The sequence below is a fragment of the Somniosus microcephalus genome, chromosome 8 (genome assembly GCF_052327205.1).
Source record: "Somniosus microcephalus isolate GS21.2 chromosome 8, FLI_Smic_1.0, whole genome shotgun sequence".
In the NCBI taxonomy this organism is placed as follows: Eukaryota; Metazoa; Chordata; class Chondrichthyes; order Squaliformes; family Somniosidae; genus Somniosus; species Somniosus microcephalus.
In genome coordinates this window covers 246,087,721-246,110,137 of record NC_140994.1, presented here as the reverse complement: position 1 = coordinate 246,110,137, position 22,417 = coordinate 246,087,721, and the positions used below count along the sequence as shown (strand labels likewise).

At 46.1% G+C, this 22,417-nt stretch overlaps 1 protein-coding gene across 2 annotated transcripts in view; it reads left to right on the top strand.

The window, feature by feature from the left end:
- Nucleotides 1–2,958: 2,958 nt before the first annotated feature.
- Nucleotides 2,959–22,417, top strand: part of LOC147114253 (sialic acid-binding Ig-like lectin 13) — a 54,285-nt gene continuing 34,826 nt past the window's right edge. For both annotated transcript variants that reach the window (XM_085995931.1, XM_085995930.1), the window contains exons 1-2: nt 2,959–3,061; nt 5,892–6,001. In XM_085995931.1, the coding sequence (XP_085852057.1) occupies nt 5,914–6,001 (88 nt within the window). In that variant the 5' untranslated portion in view covers nt 2,959–3,061; nt 5,892–5,913. The remainder of the gene's footprint in view (nt 3,062–5,891; nt 6,002–22,417) is intronic.

Sequence of the window (22,417 nt, the reverse complement as noted above, 5' to 3'; positions counted from 1 at the left end):
AAAGCAGGCGGTATAGCGCCGGGGACAGAGCCTTCATTAGCTCTGAGGTGCGGCGCCTCCTGAAAGAGGGCATTATCGAGGGGAGCAGCAGCCCCTGGCGTGCCCAGGTCGTAGTCGTAAAGACCGGCGATAAAAACCGCCTGGTCATCGACTACAGCCAGACCATAAACAGATATACCCAGCTGGACGCATACCCCCTCCCCCGCATATCTGACATGGTCAATCAGATTGCACAGTATAAAGTATTCTCGACCATCGACCTGAAGTCGGCCTACCACCAACTCCCTATCCACCCTGAGGACCGCCAGTATACCGCCTTCGAGGCGAATGGGCGCCTATACCACTTCCTTAGGGTCCCCTTCGGTGTCACTAATGGGGTCTCGGTCTTCCAAAGGGAGATGGACCAGATGGTTGACCAGAACGAACTGCAGGCTACATTCCCCTACCTAGATAACGTCACTATCTGCGGCCGCGACCAGCAGGAACATGACGCGAATCTGGAGAAATTCCTCCGTACGGCCCAACGGCTGAACCTCACCTACAATAAGGAGAAATGCGTGTTTAACACCACGCGCCTTGCCATCCTCGGCTGCGTAGTGGAGAACGGAATCATCGGCCCCGACCCAGAAAGAATGCGCCCCCTCATGGAGCTACCCCTCCCCCACTGCCCTAAAGCACTTAGGAGAACCCTGGGGCTTTTCGCCTACTATGCCCAATGGGTACCCAATTACGCGGACAAAGCCAGACCCCTCCTGAAAGCCACTTCCTTCCCCCTCACGGAGGAGGCGTGCGCGGCCTTCTCCCTCATTAAGGGAGACATAGCCAAGGCCACGATGCACGCAGTGGACGAGTCCATCCCCTTTCAGGTGGAGAGCGACGCATCCGACTTCGCCTTAGCCGCCACCCTAAACCAGGAGGGGAGGCCAGTGGCCTTCTTCTCAAGGACCCTACAGGGCCCCGAGATCCGACATTCGTCGGTCGAGAAAGAGGCCCAGGCGATCGTGGAGGCAGTACGGCGCTGGAGGCACTACCTGGCAGGCAAACGATTTACCCTCCTCACCGACCAGCGTTCGGTGGCTTTCATGTTTAATAACAAGCTGAAGGGCAAAATCAAGAATGACAAGATTTTGAGATGGAGAATCGAGCTCTCCACCTACGATTATGAGATCTTGTACCGGCCAGGCAAGCTGAACGAATCCCCTGATGCCCTTTCACGAATGACATGCGCCAGCGCGCATATCGATAGGCTTCAGACCCTCCACGACCAGCTCTGCCACCCCGGAGTCACCAGACTCTACCATTTCATTAAGGCCCGCAACCTGACCTACTCCATCGAGGAGGTCAGGACCATGACCAGGAACTGCCAGACCTGTGCGGAGTGCAAACCGCACTTCTATAGGCCGGACCGAGCAAGCCTGATCAAGGCCACCCGCCCCTTCGAGCGCCTGAGCATCGACTTTAAGGGGCCCCTCCCGTCCTCTGACCGTAATGTGTACTTCCTCAACATCGTTGATGAGTACTCCCGTTTCCCCTTTGCCTTCCCCTGCCCCGACATGACCAGTAGCACGGTCATTAAGTGCCTGAATGCCCTCTTCGCCTTGTTCGGGTTCCCGAACTATATACACAGCGACCGGGGCTCCTCCTTCATGAGCGAGGAACTCCGGCAATTCCTCCTAGAGAGAGGTATTGCAGCAAGCAGGACCACCAGCTACAACCCCAGAGGTAACGGTCAGGTGGAAAGAGAGAACGCGACGGTATGGAAGGCCGTCCTCTTAGCCTTAAAGTCTAAGGGCCTCCCAACCTCCCGCTGGCAAGAAGTCCTCCCGACAGCGCTGCACTCCATCCGGTCATTACTTTGCACGGCCACTAACACCACCCCCCATGAACGAATGTTCGTTTTCCCCAGGAAGTCGACTACGGGAACCACTCTACCAACCTGGCTGACCGCCCCGGGGCCGGTCTGGCTGCGGAAACACGTGAGGACCCATAAAACGGACCCCCTGGTCGAGAGGGTGAACCTCCTGCACGCCAACCCCCAGTACGCCTACGTGGCGTACCCAGACGGGCGGGAGGACACTGTCTCCCTACGAGACCTCGCACCCTCAGCCGATCCGGAAACACCGCCACCACCCCCCCCAACCTCAGTCCAGGTAGACGGCATGCCGGAACCCCATGAGCCCTCGCCGACCACGCAAACACCAGCATCAACACCGGATAAGGCACCAGCACCGGATAAGGCAACACCACCGCTGCGGCGATCGGAGAGGCTTACGAAGCCTCCGGACAGACTGACCTACCAGAATTGGTAGTACACTTCACCCCGCCGGACTTAATTCTAAACAAGGGGTGAATGTGGTAAACCACGTTCACTATCGTATCACTGTTAGTAGTTAGCACTGTTCACCACTGTTCGTTATAACTGTATCACTGACCACTATTGTATCACGGTACGAGGTCGCCTCTTGCCACACTGCTATACCTGGGATGACCACTGCCGACTCCGCCTTGGCTCCACCCACCAGGCCAGGTATAAAGGTGAGCGACTGGCTGGTATTCCTCCTGCTTGGATCGGATCACCCACGAGAGTGGGCTGTTATTTAGTCAATAAAAACCTTTAGTCACCTTCGTAACTCTTCGCCTTTTATTGGAGGAATTGATAGGTATATCATGGTATAACACTCCTTTCATTATAACAAAGCAGATACTCTGAATTACCATGAGCTCTGCCATTTGAGATGCTCCAGCAACATTTACAATAACAGATCCCAATATTGACCCCTTTGCTACCCATCCTGAAATTTTTTGAGCTTGATTTTGAGCTACCCTCTGTTTCCTTTTTGGAGCCAATTTTCTATCTCAGCTCAAACGTGCACAACACCAATGATGTCTGAACACTGAGCTGAAAGGGAAGAGGCAGCTCGCCTGCCCTGTGGTTTCACAAGAGACAACGCCATTTACTTTGTGCAGAGCAACGACTGAGAACCTCAGTGTGTTGTGTGTCGCTGTGCTGGGATCTTTGCTGCTCAGTCGCTGGAATTCTTCGCTAGTCTCTTCCCACAAGGTAGGCAATCTTACTGCAATCATACTTTTTAAAGGATTGTTTTAAATGTGGTTTGAATAACTGATCGCATTTCTCAAAGGTGCTGATCCCTTTAGACTAAACAAGGGCATCACTGCTTATTTATAGGTTTCCTCTCCTTTTTCATAAAACTCGTATAAGGGGGTTTCTTATAACTCAATGACAGCCGTCTGCTATTTTACACATTTTAAGCTTTCCTGCTTGTCACCTGGTCGATTTAAAATTTTCATCTTTAACTGGATTTGTTTTTTCTGGTTTCCCAAGTGATGCTCTGATTCTGTTTGAAGTTTTCATTGTCCTTCAAAGTTCTGCTGGCGATTCAGTTCTTTGACTAATCAGTGATGCCCAATTTAGTTGAAAACATCTCCCAGAGAAATAGGAAGTAAAAGAGTGAAAAACTAATATGTAAGAGAAGAGATGAACCATTACGGGCAAACTTGATTGGCAGCCCTTAGTGTGGGCTTCAAAAATGCCCCTACATTTGGTTCAACTCCTCCAGTGAATATGATACAGGGAAAAGCAGAAGCTCTAATTGACCTAAGGATCTGCCTGAAACCCGTTACCTTCTAACTGAGTTCGGAAAGCACAGCAATTACACCTTGCAGTCTGAAATCGTCACATTGAGTTATCACAGTTTCCCTTTATTGGCACAGTAATACAGTGTGTGTGAGATGGTACAATGCTCCTGCCCTTATAAACCAGCCTCTGACCTACTACCTGTATGAGCAGCAGCATATCAGGTACACTACCTTTAAAGAATTCTGTTTGGAAATGTATAAACCGAAGGATTACGGCCTAGTTACGGTCATTCGGGTCTTTAAAATATCAGACAAAAAATAAAATCATCATGGGCTAGTCTAACTGGTCCTCACTTAGGTCATGCAAGTAATTCAAAGCAGTAGATCGTTCTTTTAGTGTCACAGTTTTAGATGAACCACGTTTGTGCCTTGGGCAGGTCGATGAAAGATGTCGATGTGGTTAATCTAAAACTGTGACACTAAGATAACCATCTACTGCTTTGGGTCACCTGATCTAACTGTGGACCATTTAGACAAGCCCATGGCCATTTCATTAATGTCCGACATTTTAAAGATACGTAAAAAAATGTTTTACTTATGTTTCAGACTTGATATGATATGTTTTATTTCCAAATATAAAAATTATTAGTTTCACAAAACTTTCAGACAAAACACTCTAAATATAAGGTATCAGCTGTGGCTCAGTGGTTGCACTCTCGCACCTGAGTCTGAAGATTGTGGGTTACCGTCCCACTCCCACTGAGCACATCATCTAGGCTGATACTTCAGTGCAGTATTGAGGGAGTGCTGCACTGTTGGAGGTGCCGTCTTTCGATTCCCTACCTGCCCTATCAGGTAAATCTTAATGATCCCAGGGCACTATTTGAAGAAGAGCAGGGCTGTTCTTGTGTTGTCCTGCTCAACATTTGTTCCTTACCCAACATCTAAAACAGATGTTCTGGTCATATATTTCATTATTGTTTGTGGAACTTGCTGTGCGCAAATTCACTGCCGCGTTTACTACATTAAAAATGTACTTTATTGTAAAGTGTTTTGGGATGTCCTGAAGTTGTGAAAGGCTCTATATAAATGCTACAGGTATGTTTGAGGCAGAGGCAATTGCATCTTTAATGTGGAATTGGATAAACCTTTGAAGCATGAGGTAAGATTTAGGGCAATGAGAGAGGGTGGGGCAGTGGGGTTAGTTTTTGGATTGTTCTAGCAAAGTGCTGGCACAGACACAACGGGACAAATTCTTCTGTGACGTAATCGTCAATGTCTCTATAGAAAGGAGGGATACCCCATATACTTAAAAAATATATAATCACCAGCTACTCACCAATCAGCTCCTTCACTTGTGCCGATGTCACTTTTTTGACTCTGACGTCACTTTTTCAAAAACAGCCTCTGTTGAGCTGTTGCTGCTCCATTTAACTGCTCCGCTCTCGCTGTGCTCCCCCCAGCTCCGCTCCTTCTGGTCTCTCCAGCTCCACTCTTTCCTGATCTAATAAGATCATTGAAATGTTTGCGGCACTGTACCCAGGTCCTCCTGACCTCATCCCTGCTGGTGACCTCCTCTGTAATCTCCAACCAGGCTGTTTTGGTGTCCTGGGGAGATCTCTTTCGCCCATTGGTAGGGAAGAGGACCTCCCTGCGTGCTCTGACTCCCTCCATAAGCATATGGAGAGAGGCATCGGAGAACCTGAGTGCAGCCCTCTGCCTCTGGGCAGTCATTGTACCAACCCTCCAATGCTGTAGTGCACTAACAGCACTATGTTAGATTAACCTTCAAATGTAATGTGGCCATGGCCCCTTTAAAGATCTCGGCTGAAAACATGTCATGAATGACGTCACCAGACCCGCACCATTTAATTGGGCCGGGTAACGCGCAGGGCGGGCTTAATAGGCCCTATTAACGTGAAGTCATTTTGTGGAGCGGGATGGAGTCAGCAACGGGGTCGTGACCCACCATGGCCACCGCCCACACCGGACCCGCACAGGTAGGGAAAACTCTGGCCTATGTGGCTGGTGGATCAGAGGTGGATTTTGCATGGTCCATCATATATTAGGATGAGTAACTTTTATTACACTTCTCACAGGAAGAGGTGGTATACTTTACTGAAGAAGTTTATTGTAGATTTTACAGTTCTAAATTAGAATGAGGAAATAATTTGGAAAGCTGTTTTACCTCATTTCTTTTCTTCACAGTCTGAAGTGTTAAACATATTCAGGAAATTTGCCTCAGTTTTCTGGTGCTATGTATATATCTATATCTATATGTATATTTCTTACAGGGAAAGAGACGGAATCTGTGAAATGAGACTACGATTTTTCTGCAGCAAAATGCCAGCTGGTTTGATGTTCAGTTTCTTTTTGATTCTACTTCTGTCTGTATTTACAAAAAGTAAGTGCCTTTTTTCCACCAAACACAATCATATTTTTTTACTTCATCATAATGTTTAATGAATTCACACACCTAGTATTCAACAACAAGTAAGGTCTTTATTTTCATGTCGCTGCTCCTTTAAACAGGGTGTGTGATTTCATTCTTCAGATTCAAGCAATGGAACAACTTAATAAAATGAAAAATGTTAACATACTTCTCATTGCTCTTCAACTCCATTTCCTGATCTATCTATTAATCTCTCTATCTGTCTATCCATCTACTCTTGTATACAGCAAAAGTCCATCACACAGCTCGATGTCACATTTCAAAGTGTCACACTCACTCTGTGGAGCACTCTCTGTATTCCACGATATTTCAGATTTCAACAGCCTAACAGATTGAATGTGGTACGGAATGATTTCAAAAGTAATAACAATATTAAAATGTTAGTAAATGTTTATAAAATTAGGAATTATTGAGAACCCTTTGTTGTTCAAGCCTGTGCAACTTACAAGAACATAAGAACATAAGGCGTAGGAGCAGGAGCAGGTCATTTGGCCCCTCGAGCCTGCTCCGCCATTCAATAAGATCATGGCTGATCTGGTCTTGGCCTCAACTCCACTTCCCTGCTCGCTCCCGTAACCCTTGACTCCGTTAGCGTTCAAAACTCTGTCTATCTCCACCTTAAATATATTCAATGACCCAGTCTCCACAGCTCTCTGGGGAAGAGAATTCCAAAGATTCACGACCCTCTGAGAGAAGAAATTCCTCCTCATTTCCAATTTAAAAGGGCGACCCCTTAGTCTGAAATTATGCCCCCTAGTCCTAGATTCCCCCACGAGGGGAAACATCCTCTCTGCATCTACCCTGTCAAGCCCCTTCAGAATCTTATATGTTTCAATAAGATCCCCTCTCATTCTTCTAAACCCCAATGAGTATAGGCCCAACCTGCTCAACCTTTCTTCATAAGACAACCCTTTCATCTCTGGAATCAACCTCATGAACCTTCTCTGAACTGCCTCCAATGCAAGTATATCCTTCCTTAAATAAGGAGACCAAAACTGTATGTAGTACTCCAGGTGTGGTCTCACCAATGCCCTGCACAGTTGTATCAGGACTTCCCTATTTTTATACTCCATCCCCTTTTCAATAAAGGCCAACATTCCATTCATCTTCCTAATTACTTGCTGTACCTGCAAGCTAACGTTTTGTGATTCATGTACAAGGATCCCCAGATCCCTCTGTACCTCAGCATTTTGTAATCTCTCCCCATTTAAATAATAATTTGCTTTTTTATTTTTCCTACCAATGTGGATAACCTCGCATTTTCCCACATTAAACTCCATCTGCCAGATTTTTGCCCACTCACTCAGCCTATTTTTTTAAAATTCGCTTATGGTGTTCTGGGCATCACTGGCAAGGCCAGCATTTATTGCCCATCCTTAGTTGCCCTTGAGAAGGTGGTGCTGAGCCGCCTTCTTGAACCGCTGCAGTCCGTGTGGTGAAGGTACTCTCATAGTGCTGTTGGGTAGGGAGTTCCAGGATTTTGACCCAGTGATGATGAAGGAACAGCGATAAAGTTCTAAGTCAGGGTGGTGTGTGACTTGGAGGGGAACCTGGAGGTGGTGGTGCTCCCATGCGCCTGCTGCCCTTCTCCTTCTAGGTGGAAAAGATCGCGGGTTTGAGAGGTGCTGCCGAAGAAGCCTTGGCGAGTTGCTGCAGTTCATCTTGTAGATGGTACACACTGCAGCCACGGTACGCCGGTGGTGCAGGGAGTGAATGTTTAAAGGGGTGGATGGGCTGCCAATCAAATGGGTTGCTTTGTCCTGGATGGTGTCGAGCTTCTTGAGTGTTGTTGCAGCTGCATTCATCCAGGCAAGTAGAGATTATTCCATCACACTCCTTACTTGAGCATTGTAGATGGTGGAAAGGTTCTGGGGAGTCAGGAGGTGAGACATTCGCCACAGAATACCTATCCTCTGACCTGCTCTTGTTGCCACAGTATTTATGTGGCTGGTCCAGTTAATCTTCTGGTCAATGGTGACCCCCAGGATGTTCATGTTGTCGGATATGGTGATGGTAATGCCACTGAATGTCTATATCCCTTTGGAGATTCTTTGCGTCCTCCACACAATTTGCTTTCCCACCTATTTTGTATCATCAGCAAATTTGGCTACATTACACTCAGTCCCTTCATCCAAGTCATTAATATAGATTGTAACTAGTTGAGGCCCCTGCACTGATCCCGTCGGCACCCCACTAGTTACAGTTTGCCAACCTGAAAATGGCCTATTTTCCCAACTCTCTGGTGTTTTCTGTTAGTTTACCATTCCTCTATCCATGCTAATATATTACCCCCAACCCTGTGAGCTCTTATCTTGAGTAGTAACTTGATCTTGATCAGCCATGATCGCATTGAATGGCGGAGCAGGCTCGAGGGGCCGAAAGGCCTACTCCTGCTCCTATCTTCTATGTAACCTTTTATGTGGCACCTTATCCAATGGCTTCTGGAAATCCAAATACTCGGCATCTACTGGTTTCCCTTCATCCACCCTGCTCGTTATATCCTCAAAGAACTCCAGCAAATTTGTCAAACATGATTTCCCTTTCATAAAACCATGCTGACTCTGCTTGACTATATTATGATTTTTCTAAATGTCCTGCTATCACTTCCTTAATGATGGACTCCAGCATTTTCCCAATGTCAGATGTTAGGCTAACTGGTCGACAGTTGCCTGCTTTCTTTCTCCCTCCTTTCTTAAATAGGGGCATTACATTTGCGGTTTTCCAGTCCGCTGGGACCTCTCCAGAATCCAAGGATTTTTGGTAGATTACAACCAATGCATCCACTATCTCTGCAGCCACCTCTTTTAAGACTCTAGGTTGCTGGCCATCGGGTCCAGGGGACTTGTCCACCTTTAGTCCCATTAGTTTGCCTAGCACTTTCTCTCTAGTGATAGTGATTGTTTTAAGTCCCCCCACCCCAATAGCCCCTTGATTATCCATTATTGGGATGCTTTTAATGTCTTCTACCGTGAAGACCAATACAAAATATTTGTTCAAGGCCTCCGCCATTTCCCTGTTTCCCATTATTAATTCCCCAGACTAATCCTCTAGGGGACCAATGTTTACTTTAGCCACTCTCTTCCTTTTAATATACCTGTAGAAGCTCTTACTGTCTGTTTTTATATTTCTTGCTATCTTATTCTCATAAGCTATCTTCTCTCTCTTTATCATCTTTTTAGTCATCCTTTGCTGGTTTTTAAAAATTTCCCAATCCTCTGGCCTTTCCCTATTCTTCACAACATTGTATGCCTTTGTTTTCAATTTGAAACCATCCTTTACATCCTTAGTTAGCCACGGATGATTCATCCTTCTCTTACAGTCTTTCTTTCTCACTGGAATATATCTTTGCTGAGAGTTATGAAATATCTCCTTAAATATTTGCCACTGCTTTTCTACAGTCTTACCCTGTAATATATTTTCCCAGTCCATTTTAACCAAGACTGCCTTCATACCTTTGAAATTACCTTTGTTTAAGTTCAGGATACGAGTTTGAGACCTAGCTTTCTCACCCTCAAACTGAATTTCAAATTCTACCATGCTATGATCACTCTTCCCAATAGGATCCTTCACTTCAAGATCATTAATTAATCCAGCCTCGTTACACATTACCAGATCTAAAATAGTCTGCTCCCTGGTTGGTTCCACAACATATTGTTCCAAGAAACCATTCTGTATACATTCTAAGAACTCCTCCTCAAGTTTACCTTTGCCAATTTGCTTTGTCCAATCAATATGAAGATTAAAATCTCCCATGATTTTAGCCGTACCTTTCTTACAAGCCTCTATTATTTCTTGATTTATTCACTGTCCTACAGAGTGGCTACTGTTTGGGGGCCTGTAGACCACTCCCACCAGTGACTTTTTACCCTTGTTATTTCTTATCTCCACCTAAACTGATTCTCCGTCTTGACCTTCTAGGCCAATATCATTTCTCATTACTGCACTGATCTCATCCCTTATTAACAGAGCTACACCACCTCCTTTTCCTTTCTGCCTATCCTTATGCAATGGCAAATACCCCTGAATATTCAGTTCCCAGCCTTGGTCAACTTGCAACAACTTCTCTGTAATGGCTATCAGATCATACCCATTTATTTCTATTTGTGCTGTCAACTCATCTATCTTGTTACGAATGCTGTGTGCGTTCAGATATAGAGCTTATAATGTTGCATTTTTACCATTTTTCCCTACTCTGACCTCTCTTTCTGATGCACTCTTATGTGTATACGCTCTGTCCCTTCCTGTCACACTTTGGTTATCATTATCCCATCGCTACCCTGCACTTTTGCCTTCTCATTTTTCTTTGACGTTTTAAATTTCCGCTCAGCGTATCCCTCCCCCCAACTATTTAGTTTAAAGCCCTATCTACAGCCCTAGTTATTTGATTTGCCAGGACACTGGTCACAGCCTGGTTCAAATGAAGCCCGTCCCAATGGAACAGCTCCCTCTTATCCCAGTACTGGTGCCAGTACCCCAGGAATCGAAACCCATTTCTCCCACACCAATCTTTGAGCCACTCATTCATCTCTCTGATCCTATTGACCCTATGCCAATTTGCACGTGGCTCAGGTAGTAATCAAGAGATTATTACCTTTGTGGTTCTGCTATTTAATTTAGCCCCTAGCTGCTCATACTCCCTGAGCAGAATCTCTTTCTTTGTCCTACTATGTCGTTGGTACCTACATGGACCACGACAACTGGATCTTTCCCCTCCCACTCTAAGTTTCTCTCCAGTCCAGAGAAGATGTCCTTAACCCTGGCACCAGGCAGGCAACACAGCCTTCGGGACTCACGCTTTCGGCTGCAGAGAACAGTAAATATCCCCCTAACTATACTGTCCCCAATCACTACAACATTTCATTTTACTCCCTCCACTTGAATGGCTCCCTGTATGATGGTGCTGTGGTCAGTTTGCTCATCCTCACTGCAATCCCTGCTTTCACCCACACAGGGAGTAAGAACCTCATAACTGTTGGACAAGAGCAAGGGCTGAGGCTCCTCCACCACTATCTCCTGGTTCCCCATGCTTGCCTCGCTCATAGTCACACCTGTAGTGTATGTACCCGTCTACCTTTAAGAGAACTACTTTAGGTGTGGCACTACTTGTTTGGCTTCTGTATACTGTAATACCGACAGTGACTACACCAGTATATAAGTGTTGTGGCATGATTCCTTGGGCAAATTCGCCCTGACCTTCGAATAGTAAAGACCTGTTTGTTTGTTATTCCTGAAGTCTGTGTCGTTATTAACTGTACAACCCACAGACTTTACAGTGGCGACGAGTCCGATCGTACCCTGCGGCAAGACTACCAAAGCAACTAAAGAGCGTCGAAGAGAGGCAACCGCCCTCGTCGTTCTGCTGGAAGAAAACACGAGGCTGCAGCAATAGAAAGGAGGAAGACTTTAGCAACAAAAGCTTCCATCAGCAACAGGCACTGACTACCCTTCTACCACGGTGCGGAGTGAGCCGATCAGCAGGAAACAATGCGGCCGCGGAGACTGTGAGTAGGGGAAAGTGTAAAGAATATCCGGAGGATAAGGGCTGTGCACTCGACCACGGTCGAGGGGGAGCGGAGCCGGTCAGAAAGTCGGGTCCAACGGCGTCGTGAGACAGCCGGACCGCGATCGGCGGGAAAAAGCCGGACAGCGACTGAAGCCACGAAGCGCTGAGACCGGGAGCTGGCGCGGGAAGAGAGAAACTCAGCCACAGCCGGGGAGGGAAGCACCGGACTGCGTGAGGGCTGGGAGGCGAATGGGAACAGAGCGTGTGGGAGAGGCAGAGCCGACCAAAGGAGGCTGCGCGAGAGCCAGTCCAGCAGCTGAACTGTCCTCCACCAACGGGGTACCCAGCGCCGGTAGAGCCGAGTGTGCGGGAGAGAGAGAGACAGAGCCGAGCAAGAGGAGAGAGACTGCGCGAGAGCCAGTCCAGCGGCTGAACTGTCCTCCACCAACGGGGTACCCAGCACCGGTAGAACCGAACGTGCGGGAGAGAGAAAGACAGAGCCGAGTAAGGGGAGCTGTGCGAGCGCCAGCCCAACGGCTGAACCTGTCCGTTGTGGGGAAAGCGTACTCCTTCCACCAGGGAAGAAACGCGGGAAGCCGCCATTAGGCGGCGAAGACGACAGAAGCGGGAAACCGCCATTGAAGTGGGCGGGGAGAGAAGGAAAGAGCGGGAAACCGCCATTTTCGCGGGAAAAGCCGCCATCTTAGGAAAAAAAAAAAAAAAAAAAAAAAAAAAAAAAAAAATTGTGTTGTACCCAAGGAAAGGAAGATGCCTAAGCGGGGGGACATCAACGATTTTAATGCTGAGATAGAAGACTGGGCCACGTACGTGGAACGTATTGAGATACATTGTAAGGCTAACAAAATAGCTAAGGATGAAAAAGCTTTAACCTTACTTAACATGATGGGTGCGAAAACATTCGGGTTGTTGAAGCATCTTCTCTCACCAGCTAAACCGGCGGATCAGACTTTCGATGATATTGTAGCAGTGCTGAAGGATCACTTGAACCCCACACCGTTGATACTAGCTGAACGATCCAAATTCTATGCAAGAACGCAGAAGAAAGACGAAAGCAACACGGAATACTTGGTCGAACTGCGTAGGCTAGCGGAACACTGCCAGTTCGGAGGGAATCTGACAGAGGCACTGCGAGACAAGTTCGTATGTGGATTGTCCAAAGAAGGGACGCAAAAGCGACTACTGGAAGAGAACGACCTCACACTAGACAGGGCTGTCCTTATAGCTGCATCGCACGAAGCCGCAGCGAAAGGAACGGCGGAAATGCAGCTAAAGGCGGCGGCACTCGGGGTGGACCAAATTACCTCAAGTACAACAAAATGCTATCGTTGTGGGAAGACAACACACGGCCAGAATCAATGCTGGTTTAAGAACCAAGAATTTAGGAAATGTGGCAAACTGGGTCACATCGCTAAGGTATGCCGGTCAGGGAAGAAGACCAACAACCAAAGGAAGCCACCACAAGAAAAGTACAACAAGGTACACAAGGTGGCTGAGAAGAGTTCAGACGAACAGAATTCAGACTCAGACCCAAACAGCCAGGAGCTGGGTAGTCTGAGAATTCACAATGTGAGTAAGGAAGCTGACCTACAAACTATCTGGGTCATACTAAAAATAGCTGGAGTCCAAGTAAGAATGGAGTTGGACACTGGATCAGCTCTATCAGTCATAAATCGAAGGGACTACCACCGGCTATTCTCTCACATACCCTTAAGAAATACCAAGTTCGTATTGCAGACATACACGGGGCATAAAGTATACCCCATGGGGAAGATAAGAGTCAAGGTGAAAGATAGAGGTAAAGAACACCCAAGAATGAACTTGTATGTATTATCTGAGGGAGGACCACCACTTCTAGGATGAGAGTGGATCAAGAAAATAGACATGGAATGGCACTATCTAAAAGCCATAATGAGTGAGGACTCGGTGCAAGCTATCAGCTCAGATTCTGAAACGGATGACGATAAGACCAACTCAAATATGGAAGACAAGGCTAAAATGAACTTGCCGACTATGGTGGAGAAAACGAAGACATGCATAAAGGCTTATGCTACCGAGAAGAATAAAGCTTCAGAGCAGAACTCCAGTTTGACAGAGAATTCTGAGCCTGTTCAAGTTAAGGACTTATCCACGACGGAAGAACACCGAACTCGGACTCAAACTTATTTCAAAGTACGACAACAATTAGAACAGTTGAGTTACCATCTCGTACAAGAGATGAAAACAAGGGTAAAGTTCTGGGACACCGAATGGGAGAACCTGGAAAGACAGCAGAGGCAGCTAGCTCAAGCAAAGAGCAACCATAGAGCCATCGTGACCAATTACCGATCACATCTCCCTTATGATGTTCAGGAGTTAGAATATTTGCATGATCTAGAGATACAGCATAAAGGCAAACCACGCTACACTGAGGATTTTGTTCTGCAATTGGAGACGGAGCTAGTGCAGGCAAGGTTAAGAGAAGCTGAATCGCAGTGTGCACTTAAAGATATGCAGAAAAAAATCTTGGACATGGAAAAGAGAAACGCTTCTTTACCTGATGTGAATAATGTGGCCATGTTGCAAGAGGAGCTTATAGGGGCGAAACTGAAAGAAGCTAAGCAAAGGATGTTGGAACTTGAAACACAGAACCAAATCAGCAGTAACCAGCTATGTCGAGCAGAGAAGGAGTGCTATGGTCTACATGAGAAGGTGCAATATCTCTCAGCCCAGAATAAGGGACTACTCACTCAGTTAAATGAAAGTAATCGGAAAATGGCTGAGATAGACTGCAAGAATAAAGAAGATTTGATGGCAGTGAGGCTTCGAGAGGCAGATAGCATAGCAGCCTTGGCTGAACTCCAACAGGAAATTGCGAAAGAAGCAAATGAAGAGGAATCTTCAGGAAGCCAGGATGTTATTCCAGTTCTTCTCTACGACTCCTTACAAGCAGAGTGTGAGAAGTTGAAAGAACAGTATGAACAGGCCCAGGCTACAATTCTGGAGGGGGTTAACTCGGCAACCTCCGAAAAGCTAGTTTCAGTAGAAGCATATGAACAACTAAAGGTTGAACATGAGCAAGAAGTCCAAAGGCTGCAGGAAATTCTTGATGAGCTCAAGGCCAAGACAGACTCATCGGTAGAAGTTCCATCCATAGATGAGAAATTAGAGGTGAAAGACATGGCAGAACATGAAAGACAAGATGTCCAAGAACTCATAAAAATATTGAAGGAAACCCAAGACAAATATGAGGCGGCAATGTCCGAGGTTCAACAACTTGAAGAACAGATTCAACTGGGAATCCTTTCAGTGGAAGAAAAGGAAACTGTAAGAAACACAGAGACTGTAAGAATGGTCCCTGAACATGAGCTAGAGAGCATCAGGGCGCAACTTTTCCGAGCGCTGAAAGCCAAAGTACAAGAGGAACAGAAGGTGGAAGCATTGGAGGAAAAGATGGATGAAATGGAGAAGACTCTGATCCACAGTGTTCCCGTGGAAGAGTTAACGGTCAGCCAACTCCTTCATATGCTGAGGGAAAAGACTCTGCAATGGGAACAATCTGAACATGAGCTTCAATCTTCAACGGGAAGGAGTTCGGAGCTCTCAAAAGTTTGGGAAATAGCTGAGGTTGCAAAACAGACTTTACTGGGATGCCAAAAGTACGCTGAATCGCGTCTATGTGAACAACAGAATGTTGAAACAGCTGCTCCAGTAGAAGGATTGAATAGCCCGATCAATCAATCCCCGAGGGAAGGGGAAGTATTGAAATCACAAATGAGGTCATTAGTGAAGGATTTGCAGGAAACCCAAGAAGAGCGGGATGAAGATGAATGCATGAAGAAGTCTTTTCAAGAAAGATGTCTAGGGAAGGAACCACAGTCAGCTAACGTCCAGATGGGTAAGGAGGAAGTAGAAGGCCCTCTCGCTGGCCTAACTCAGGACGAACCCGAATATTACCATGACCTGTTGAGTGACACTGAATATTACGAGGATGTGGTCTGCCCAGTTTGTGATGAAAACTCCCAAAGTGCCGAAATCAGGATGAAGCACTTAAAGTCGAAGGAACATAGAGAGTTGGTGGCGCTACAGCTGGCAGCTGATAAGGGAGCCCCGAGAGTCTCCAAAAAGCAGAAAAGAAAAAGAAGAAGCAGAAGAGGATAACTATCGCAAATATTATCACTTCTACCAGATCATGCGTGGACCCTACGAAAGGAGTTAAATCAGTTGGGAAGTAGGAAAATATCAAGGCAACCCAGTTGTTGTAAAAGTCAGCACTGCTGGTTCAGCAGGACGAAAGTTCAAGCTGTTACGTCAAGAAAAGGATATGGAGGAGTTACGCTAGCAATGTGAACCATCTACACCAAAGAGATGTTGTTCGGACCGAGTCAAGATCAGAGACTGAATCTGTGAACTGTTCCCGCAGAGACTGAACCTGTGAACTGTTTCCCACCGAGACTATGTCTGTAAATTGTTTTATATGAAGTTGAAGATATGTTATGTTTAATGGGGACTCTGTATGTAATAAGCTAAAAAGGGAGGATTGTAGTGTATGTACCCGTCTACCTTTAAGAGAACTACTTTAGGTGTGGCACTACTTGTTTGGCTTCTGTATACTGTAATACCGACGGTGACCACACCGGTATATAAGTGTTGTGGCATGATTCCTTGGGCAGATTCGCCCTGACCTTCGAATAGTAAAGACCTGTTTGTTTGTTATTCCTGAAGTCTGTGTCGTTAATAACTGTACAACCCACAGACTTTACAACACCCACCTGTCCCTGACCACGGACCAAATTTGAATTAATTAATCTAAGGGTTGTGACTGCCTCCTGGAACACAGCGTCCAGGTAACTCTCCCCCTCCTTGATGTGTTGCAGTGTTTGAAGCTCGGACTCCAGCTCATCAACACAGAGCCGAAATTCCTCGAGCAACCAACACTTACTGCAAATGTGGTCACCGTGGACCTCAATGGTGTCCACCAGCTCCCACATGTTGCAGCAGTAACACATCGCCTGCCCTGCCATCTCTAATGTATTTAATTAATTAAATGTATAAGTTTTGAATGTTTCGTTTTTAATCCCAGTATTCAAGGAGGAGGTTGGTGATCAGCTGGTTGGTTGGTTTTCTTCCTTCTCTTCTCTTTTATACCTTTAAGTTGGTAAGTCCTATTGAATAGTGGTGTGATATTATCATATATATCCGGGCAGGGTCTTCATAACTAATAATAAGAAATTTAATTAATTATATAGAATGGAGCAGGTGATGTGTTACTGTTGCGAGATGTGGGAGCCGGTGAACCCCATTGAGGCTCACGGTGATTACATCTGCGACAAGTGTTTGCTGCTAGAGGAACTCAAGTTCCATGTTATGGAGCTTGAGACCGAGCTTCAGACACTGTGACACATCAAGGAGGGGGAGAAGTTCCTGGACTCTATGTTTCAGGAGATGGTCACACCTATGAAGTTAATTACTGCAGATGTAGTCCGTGGTCAGGGACAGGACGGTGTGACTACGAGTGAGGAAGGTACAGGGATCCAGGATGTAGTGTTGAAGGAGACACAGCCCTTGTTCTTGTCCAGCAGGATCGAAGTTCTTACTCCCTGTGAGGGCGGGAGCGGGGACTGCAGGGAGGATGAGCAACCTGGCCACAGCACCGTGGTACAGGGGGCCATTCAAGTGGAGGGAGTAAAAAGAAATGTTGTAGTGGTAGGGGATAGTATCATTAGGGGGATAGATAGGGTTCTCTGCAGTCAAGAGCGGGAGTCCCGAAGGCTGTGTTGCCTGCCTGGTGCCAGGGTTAAGGACATCTCTTCTGGGCTGGAAAGAAACTTGGAGTGGGAGGGGGAGGATCCAGTTGTCGTGGTCCATGTTGGTACAAACGACGTAGATAGGACAAGGAAGACGGTTCTGTTAAAGGAGTATGAGCAGCTAGGGGTCAAATTAAAAAACAGAACCTCAAGGGTAATAATCTCTGGGTTATTACCTGAGCCATGAGCGAATTTGGCTAGGATAAATAAAATTAAAGAGTTAAATGCGTGGCTCAAAGACTGGTGTGGGAGAAATGGGTTTTGCTTCTTGGGACACTGGCACCAGTACTGGGACAGGAGGGAGCTGTTCTGTTGGGACGGACTCCACTTGGCCAGTGCTGGGACTAGAGTCCTGGCGAATCATATAACTAGGGCTGTAGAGAGGGCTTTAAACTAATTAGTGGGGGGGAGGTTTCTAGAGAGCAAATAATAGAAATGACAACAGAGAAGGTCATAGACTTAGGTAGCCGTGGGGGAATTAAAAAACAGAATGTGTCAGGAAGGGACAGAAGGTATGGAGTAAAAAGTAAAGCACTAAAAAGGGAAAAAACAGGAACTAAGTGTTACAAAACATATTTGAAAGTTCTTTATCTGAATGCACGTAGCATTCGTAACAAAATGAATGAGTTAACGGCACAAATAATGACATATGGGTATGATCTTGTGGCCATTACAGAAACATAGCTGCAGGGTGGCCATGACTGGGAATTAAACATACCAGGTTATTTAACAATCAGGAAGGACAGGCAGGAAGGGAGAGGAGGTGGGGTGGCTATGTTAATAAAGGAAGGAATCACTATAATACAGAGAAATGATATTGGGTCAAAGGAGCAGGATAGTGAAACAGTTTGGGTGGAGATAAGGAATAATAAGGGGAAAAAAACACTAGTGGGTGTAGTCTATAGGCCTCCGAACAGTTGCAACTCTGTTGGACGGAGTATTAATCAGGAAATAGTTGAGGCTTGTAATAAGGGAACAGCTATAATTATGGGGGATTTTAATTATCATATTAACTGGACAAATCAAATTGGGCAGAGCAGCCTTGAGGATGAGTTCATTGAGTGTATTAGGGATGGGTTTCTTGAGCAGTATGTAACTGAACCGACCAGGGGGCAAGCAACCTTAGATTTGGTCCTGTGTAATGAGACAGGATTAATTAAAAATGTCCTAGTAAAGGATCCCCTTGGAATGAGTGACCATAACATGGTTGAGTTCCATATTCAATTAGAGGGTGAGAAGGTTGGATCTCAAACAAGTGTGCTGAGCTTGAATAAAGGAGACTATGAAGGTATGAGAGCGGAATTAATTAGAGTGGACTGGGAAAATAGATTAAAGGGTAAGACGGTACATGACCAGTGGTGTACATTTAAGGAGTTATTTTACAACTTCCAAAAGGTATATATTCCACTGAGGAAAAAAGGGTGTAAAAGAAAAGATAGCCATCCGTGGCTAAGTAAAGTAATTAAGGATAGTATCCGACTAAAAACAAGGGCATATAAGGTAGCCAAATCTAGTGGGAGGATGGAAGATTGGGAAGTCTTTAAAAGATAGCAAAAAATAACTAAAAGATTGATTAAGAAAGGGAAGATAGATTATGAAAGTAAATTAGCAAAAAATATAAAAACAGGCAGTAAAAGTTTCTATAGTTATATAAAAAGAAAAAGGGTGGCTAAAGTAAATGTTGGTCCCTTAGAGGATGAGACCGGGAAATTAATGGTGGGAAACATGGAGATGGCAAAAACACTGAACAATTATTTTGTATCAGTCTTTACAGTAGAGGACACTAAGAATATCCCAACACTGGACAAACAGGGGGCTCTAGGGGGGGAGGAACTAAATACGATTAAAATCACTAAGGAAGTGGTACTTGGTAAAATAATGGGACTCAAGGCAGATAAATCACCTGGACCTGATGGCTTACATCCTAGGGTCTTGAGGGAAGTGGCGGGAGGGATTGTGGATGCATTAGTTATAATTTTCCAAAACTCCCTGGATTCAGCAAAGGTCCCGGCAGACTGGAAAACTGCTAACGTAACACCCTTATTTAAAAAGGGCAGTAGACAGAAGGCTGGAAACTATAGACTGGTTAGCCTAACATCTGTGGTTGGTAAAATGTTAGAGTCCATTATTAAGGAGACAGTAACGGGACATTTGGATAAACATAATTTAATAGGACAAACTCAGCATGGTTTCATGAAGGGGAAGTCATGTTTGACAAATTTGCTTGAGTTTTTTGAGGAAGTAACATACAGGGTGGATAAAGGGGAACCAGTGGACGTAGTGTATTTAGACTTCCAAAAGGTGCCACACAAAAGATTATTGCTCAAGATAAAAAATCACGGGATTGGGGGTAATATTCTGGCGTGGGTGGAGGATTGGCTCTCTAACAGAAAGCAGAGAGTTGGGATAAATGGTTCGTTCTCAGATTGGCAACCAGTAACTAGTGGTGTTCCGCAGGGGTCAGTGCTGGGTCCCCAACTCTTTACAATCTATATTAATGATTTGGAGGAGGGGACCGAGTGTAACATATCAAAGTTTGCAGATGATACAAAGATGGGACGGAAAGTAGTGAGTGAGGAGGACATAAAAAACCTGCAAAGGGACATAGACAGGCTAAGTAAGTGGGCAGAGATTTGGCAGATGGAATACAATACTGGAAAGTGTGAGGTTATGCACTTTGGCAGGAAAAATCATAGAGCAAGTTATTATCTTAATGGCAAGAAACTGGAAAGTACTGTAGTACAAAGGGATCTGGGGGTCCTGGTGCACGAAACTCAAAAAGTTAGTATGCAGGTGCAGCAAGTGATTAAGAAGGCCAATGGAATGTTGGCTTTTATTGCTAGGGGGACGGAATATAAAAACAGGGAGGTATTGCTGCAGTTGTACAAGGTATTGGTGAGACCGCACCTGGAATACTGCATACAGTTTTGGTGTCCATACTTAAGAAAAGACATACTTGCTCTCGAGTCAGTACAAAGAAGGTTCACTCGGTTAATCCCGGGGATGAGGGGGTGGTCATATGAGGAGAGGTTGAGTAGATTGGGACTCTACTCATTGGAGTTCAGAAGAATGAGAGACGATCTTATTGAAACATATAAGATTGTGAAGGGGCTTGATCGGGTGGATGCGGTGAGGATGTTCCCAATGATGGGTGAAACTAGAACTAGGGGGCATAATCTTAAAATAAGGGGCTGCTCATTCAAAACTGAGATGAGGAGGAACTTCTTCACTCAGAGGGTGGTAGGTTTGTGGAATTTGCTGCCCCAGAAAGCTGTGGAAGCTACATCATTAAATAAATTTAAAACAGAAATAGATAGTTTCCTAGAAGTAAAGGGAATTAAGGGTTACGGGGAGCGGGCAGGAAATTGGACATGAGTCTAGGTTCAGAATGGTCATGGCCCTGTGGGTAGTGGAGTGGGCCCAGGGGCCGTGTAGCCTTGTTCTGCTCCGACTGTGTTCTAATTCTGTGTTAGATTTCAGGAGATGGTTTTATTCCTGTTCCTGGCTGGGGTGGAGATCGCCTTTACAGAAGGTAAGTACTGTAGAAAATATAGGGACAGAGTGATCTCCTGGAAGAATTTCGATCGCCTAGATGGGTCGGAGAGGAATTTCCCAGATTTTTTTCTCCCAAATTGGCCATTGGGTCTTTATCTGGTTTTTCGCCTCTCCCGGGAGACCACATGGGTTCGGGTGGATGCAGAGTGATAGAAGATTTGAGGTTAGGATCAGATCAGCCATGATCTTATTGAATGGTGGAGCAGGCTCGAGGGGCCGATTGGCCTACTCCTGCTCCTATTTCTTATGTTCTTATGTTCTTATGTTCTTAATTTAAAGCAATGCCCAAGAAAATAGGGAAATACAGACCAACCAATCACTTCCCTGCTTTCCTGTGACATCAATCATTGTTTTTGTTGTCAGGTCCGCTGCCTCTGCTCTCAGGCCTTCCTCTGCCGCGCTGTTTAATTGCTCTGCCTCCATTCTCGCTCAGATCCGCTGCCTCTGCCTTTTCCTGTGATGTCACCTCTTATTTATCTCCAAATGCGGTTGGGGGGCTTCAAAGAGCCGAACTCCCACTGGTTCTCTGTCCCCTCTCATACAGATTTTTAACTCCTGCTCTCCTGGAGGTTGCCAAAGATTGAAAAAGAAGAACGGAGCACCTCCCTCCCCTTCTCACCGAACTGCCTTCTTCTTCTTCTTCTTAGGCAGTCCCTTGGAACCGAGGATGACTTACTTCCACATTAAAAATGAGTTCTCAGGTGACTGATGAGTCCAATGCGGGACCTACAGTATCTTTCACAGGTGGGGCAGACGGTGGTTGAAGGGGCGGGTGGGTGGGGTGCTTGAGTTGACGTGCGCTCCTTGCGCTGCCTGCGCTTGGCTTCCGCTTGCTCCCGGCGAAGAGACTCGAGGTGTTCGGCGCCTTCCCGGATGCTTCTCGTCCACTTTGTGTGGTCTTGGGCCAGGGATTCCCAGGTGTTGGTGGGGATGTTACACTTTTTCAAGGAGGCTTTGAGGGTGTCCTTGAAGCATTTCCTCTGCCCACCTGGGGCTCTTGCCGTGCCGGAGCTCCGAAAAGAGCGTTTGTTTTAGGAGTCTCGTATCGGGCATGCGGACAATGTGACCCGTCCATCGGAGCTGAATGGACGTGGTCAAAGCTTCAATGCTGGGGATGTTGGCCTGAGCAAGATGACTGATGTTGGTGTGCCTATCCTACCAATGGATATGCAGGATCTTGCGGAGGCAGCATTGGTGGTACCTCTCCCGTGCTTTGAGGTGCCTGCTGTACATGGTCCATGTCTCTGAGGCATACAGCAGGGCAGGTATCACTGCTGCTCTGTAGACCACGAGCTTAGTGCCAGGTTTGAGGTCCTGGTCTTCAAACACTCTCTTCCTCAGGCGACCGAAGGCTGCACTGGCACACTGAAGGCGGTGTTGGACTTCATCCTTGTTGACAGTAGGCTCCCGAGGTATGGGAAGTGGTCCACATTGTCCAAGACCTTGTCGTGGATTTTGATAAGCGGGGGGCAGTACTGTGTGGCGGAGGCAGGTTGGTAGAGGACC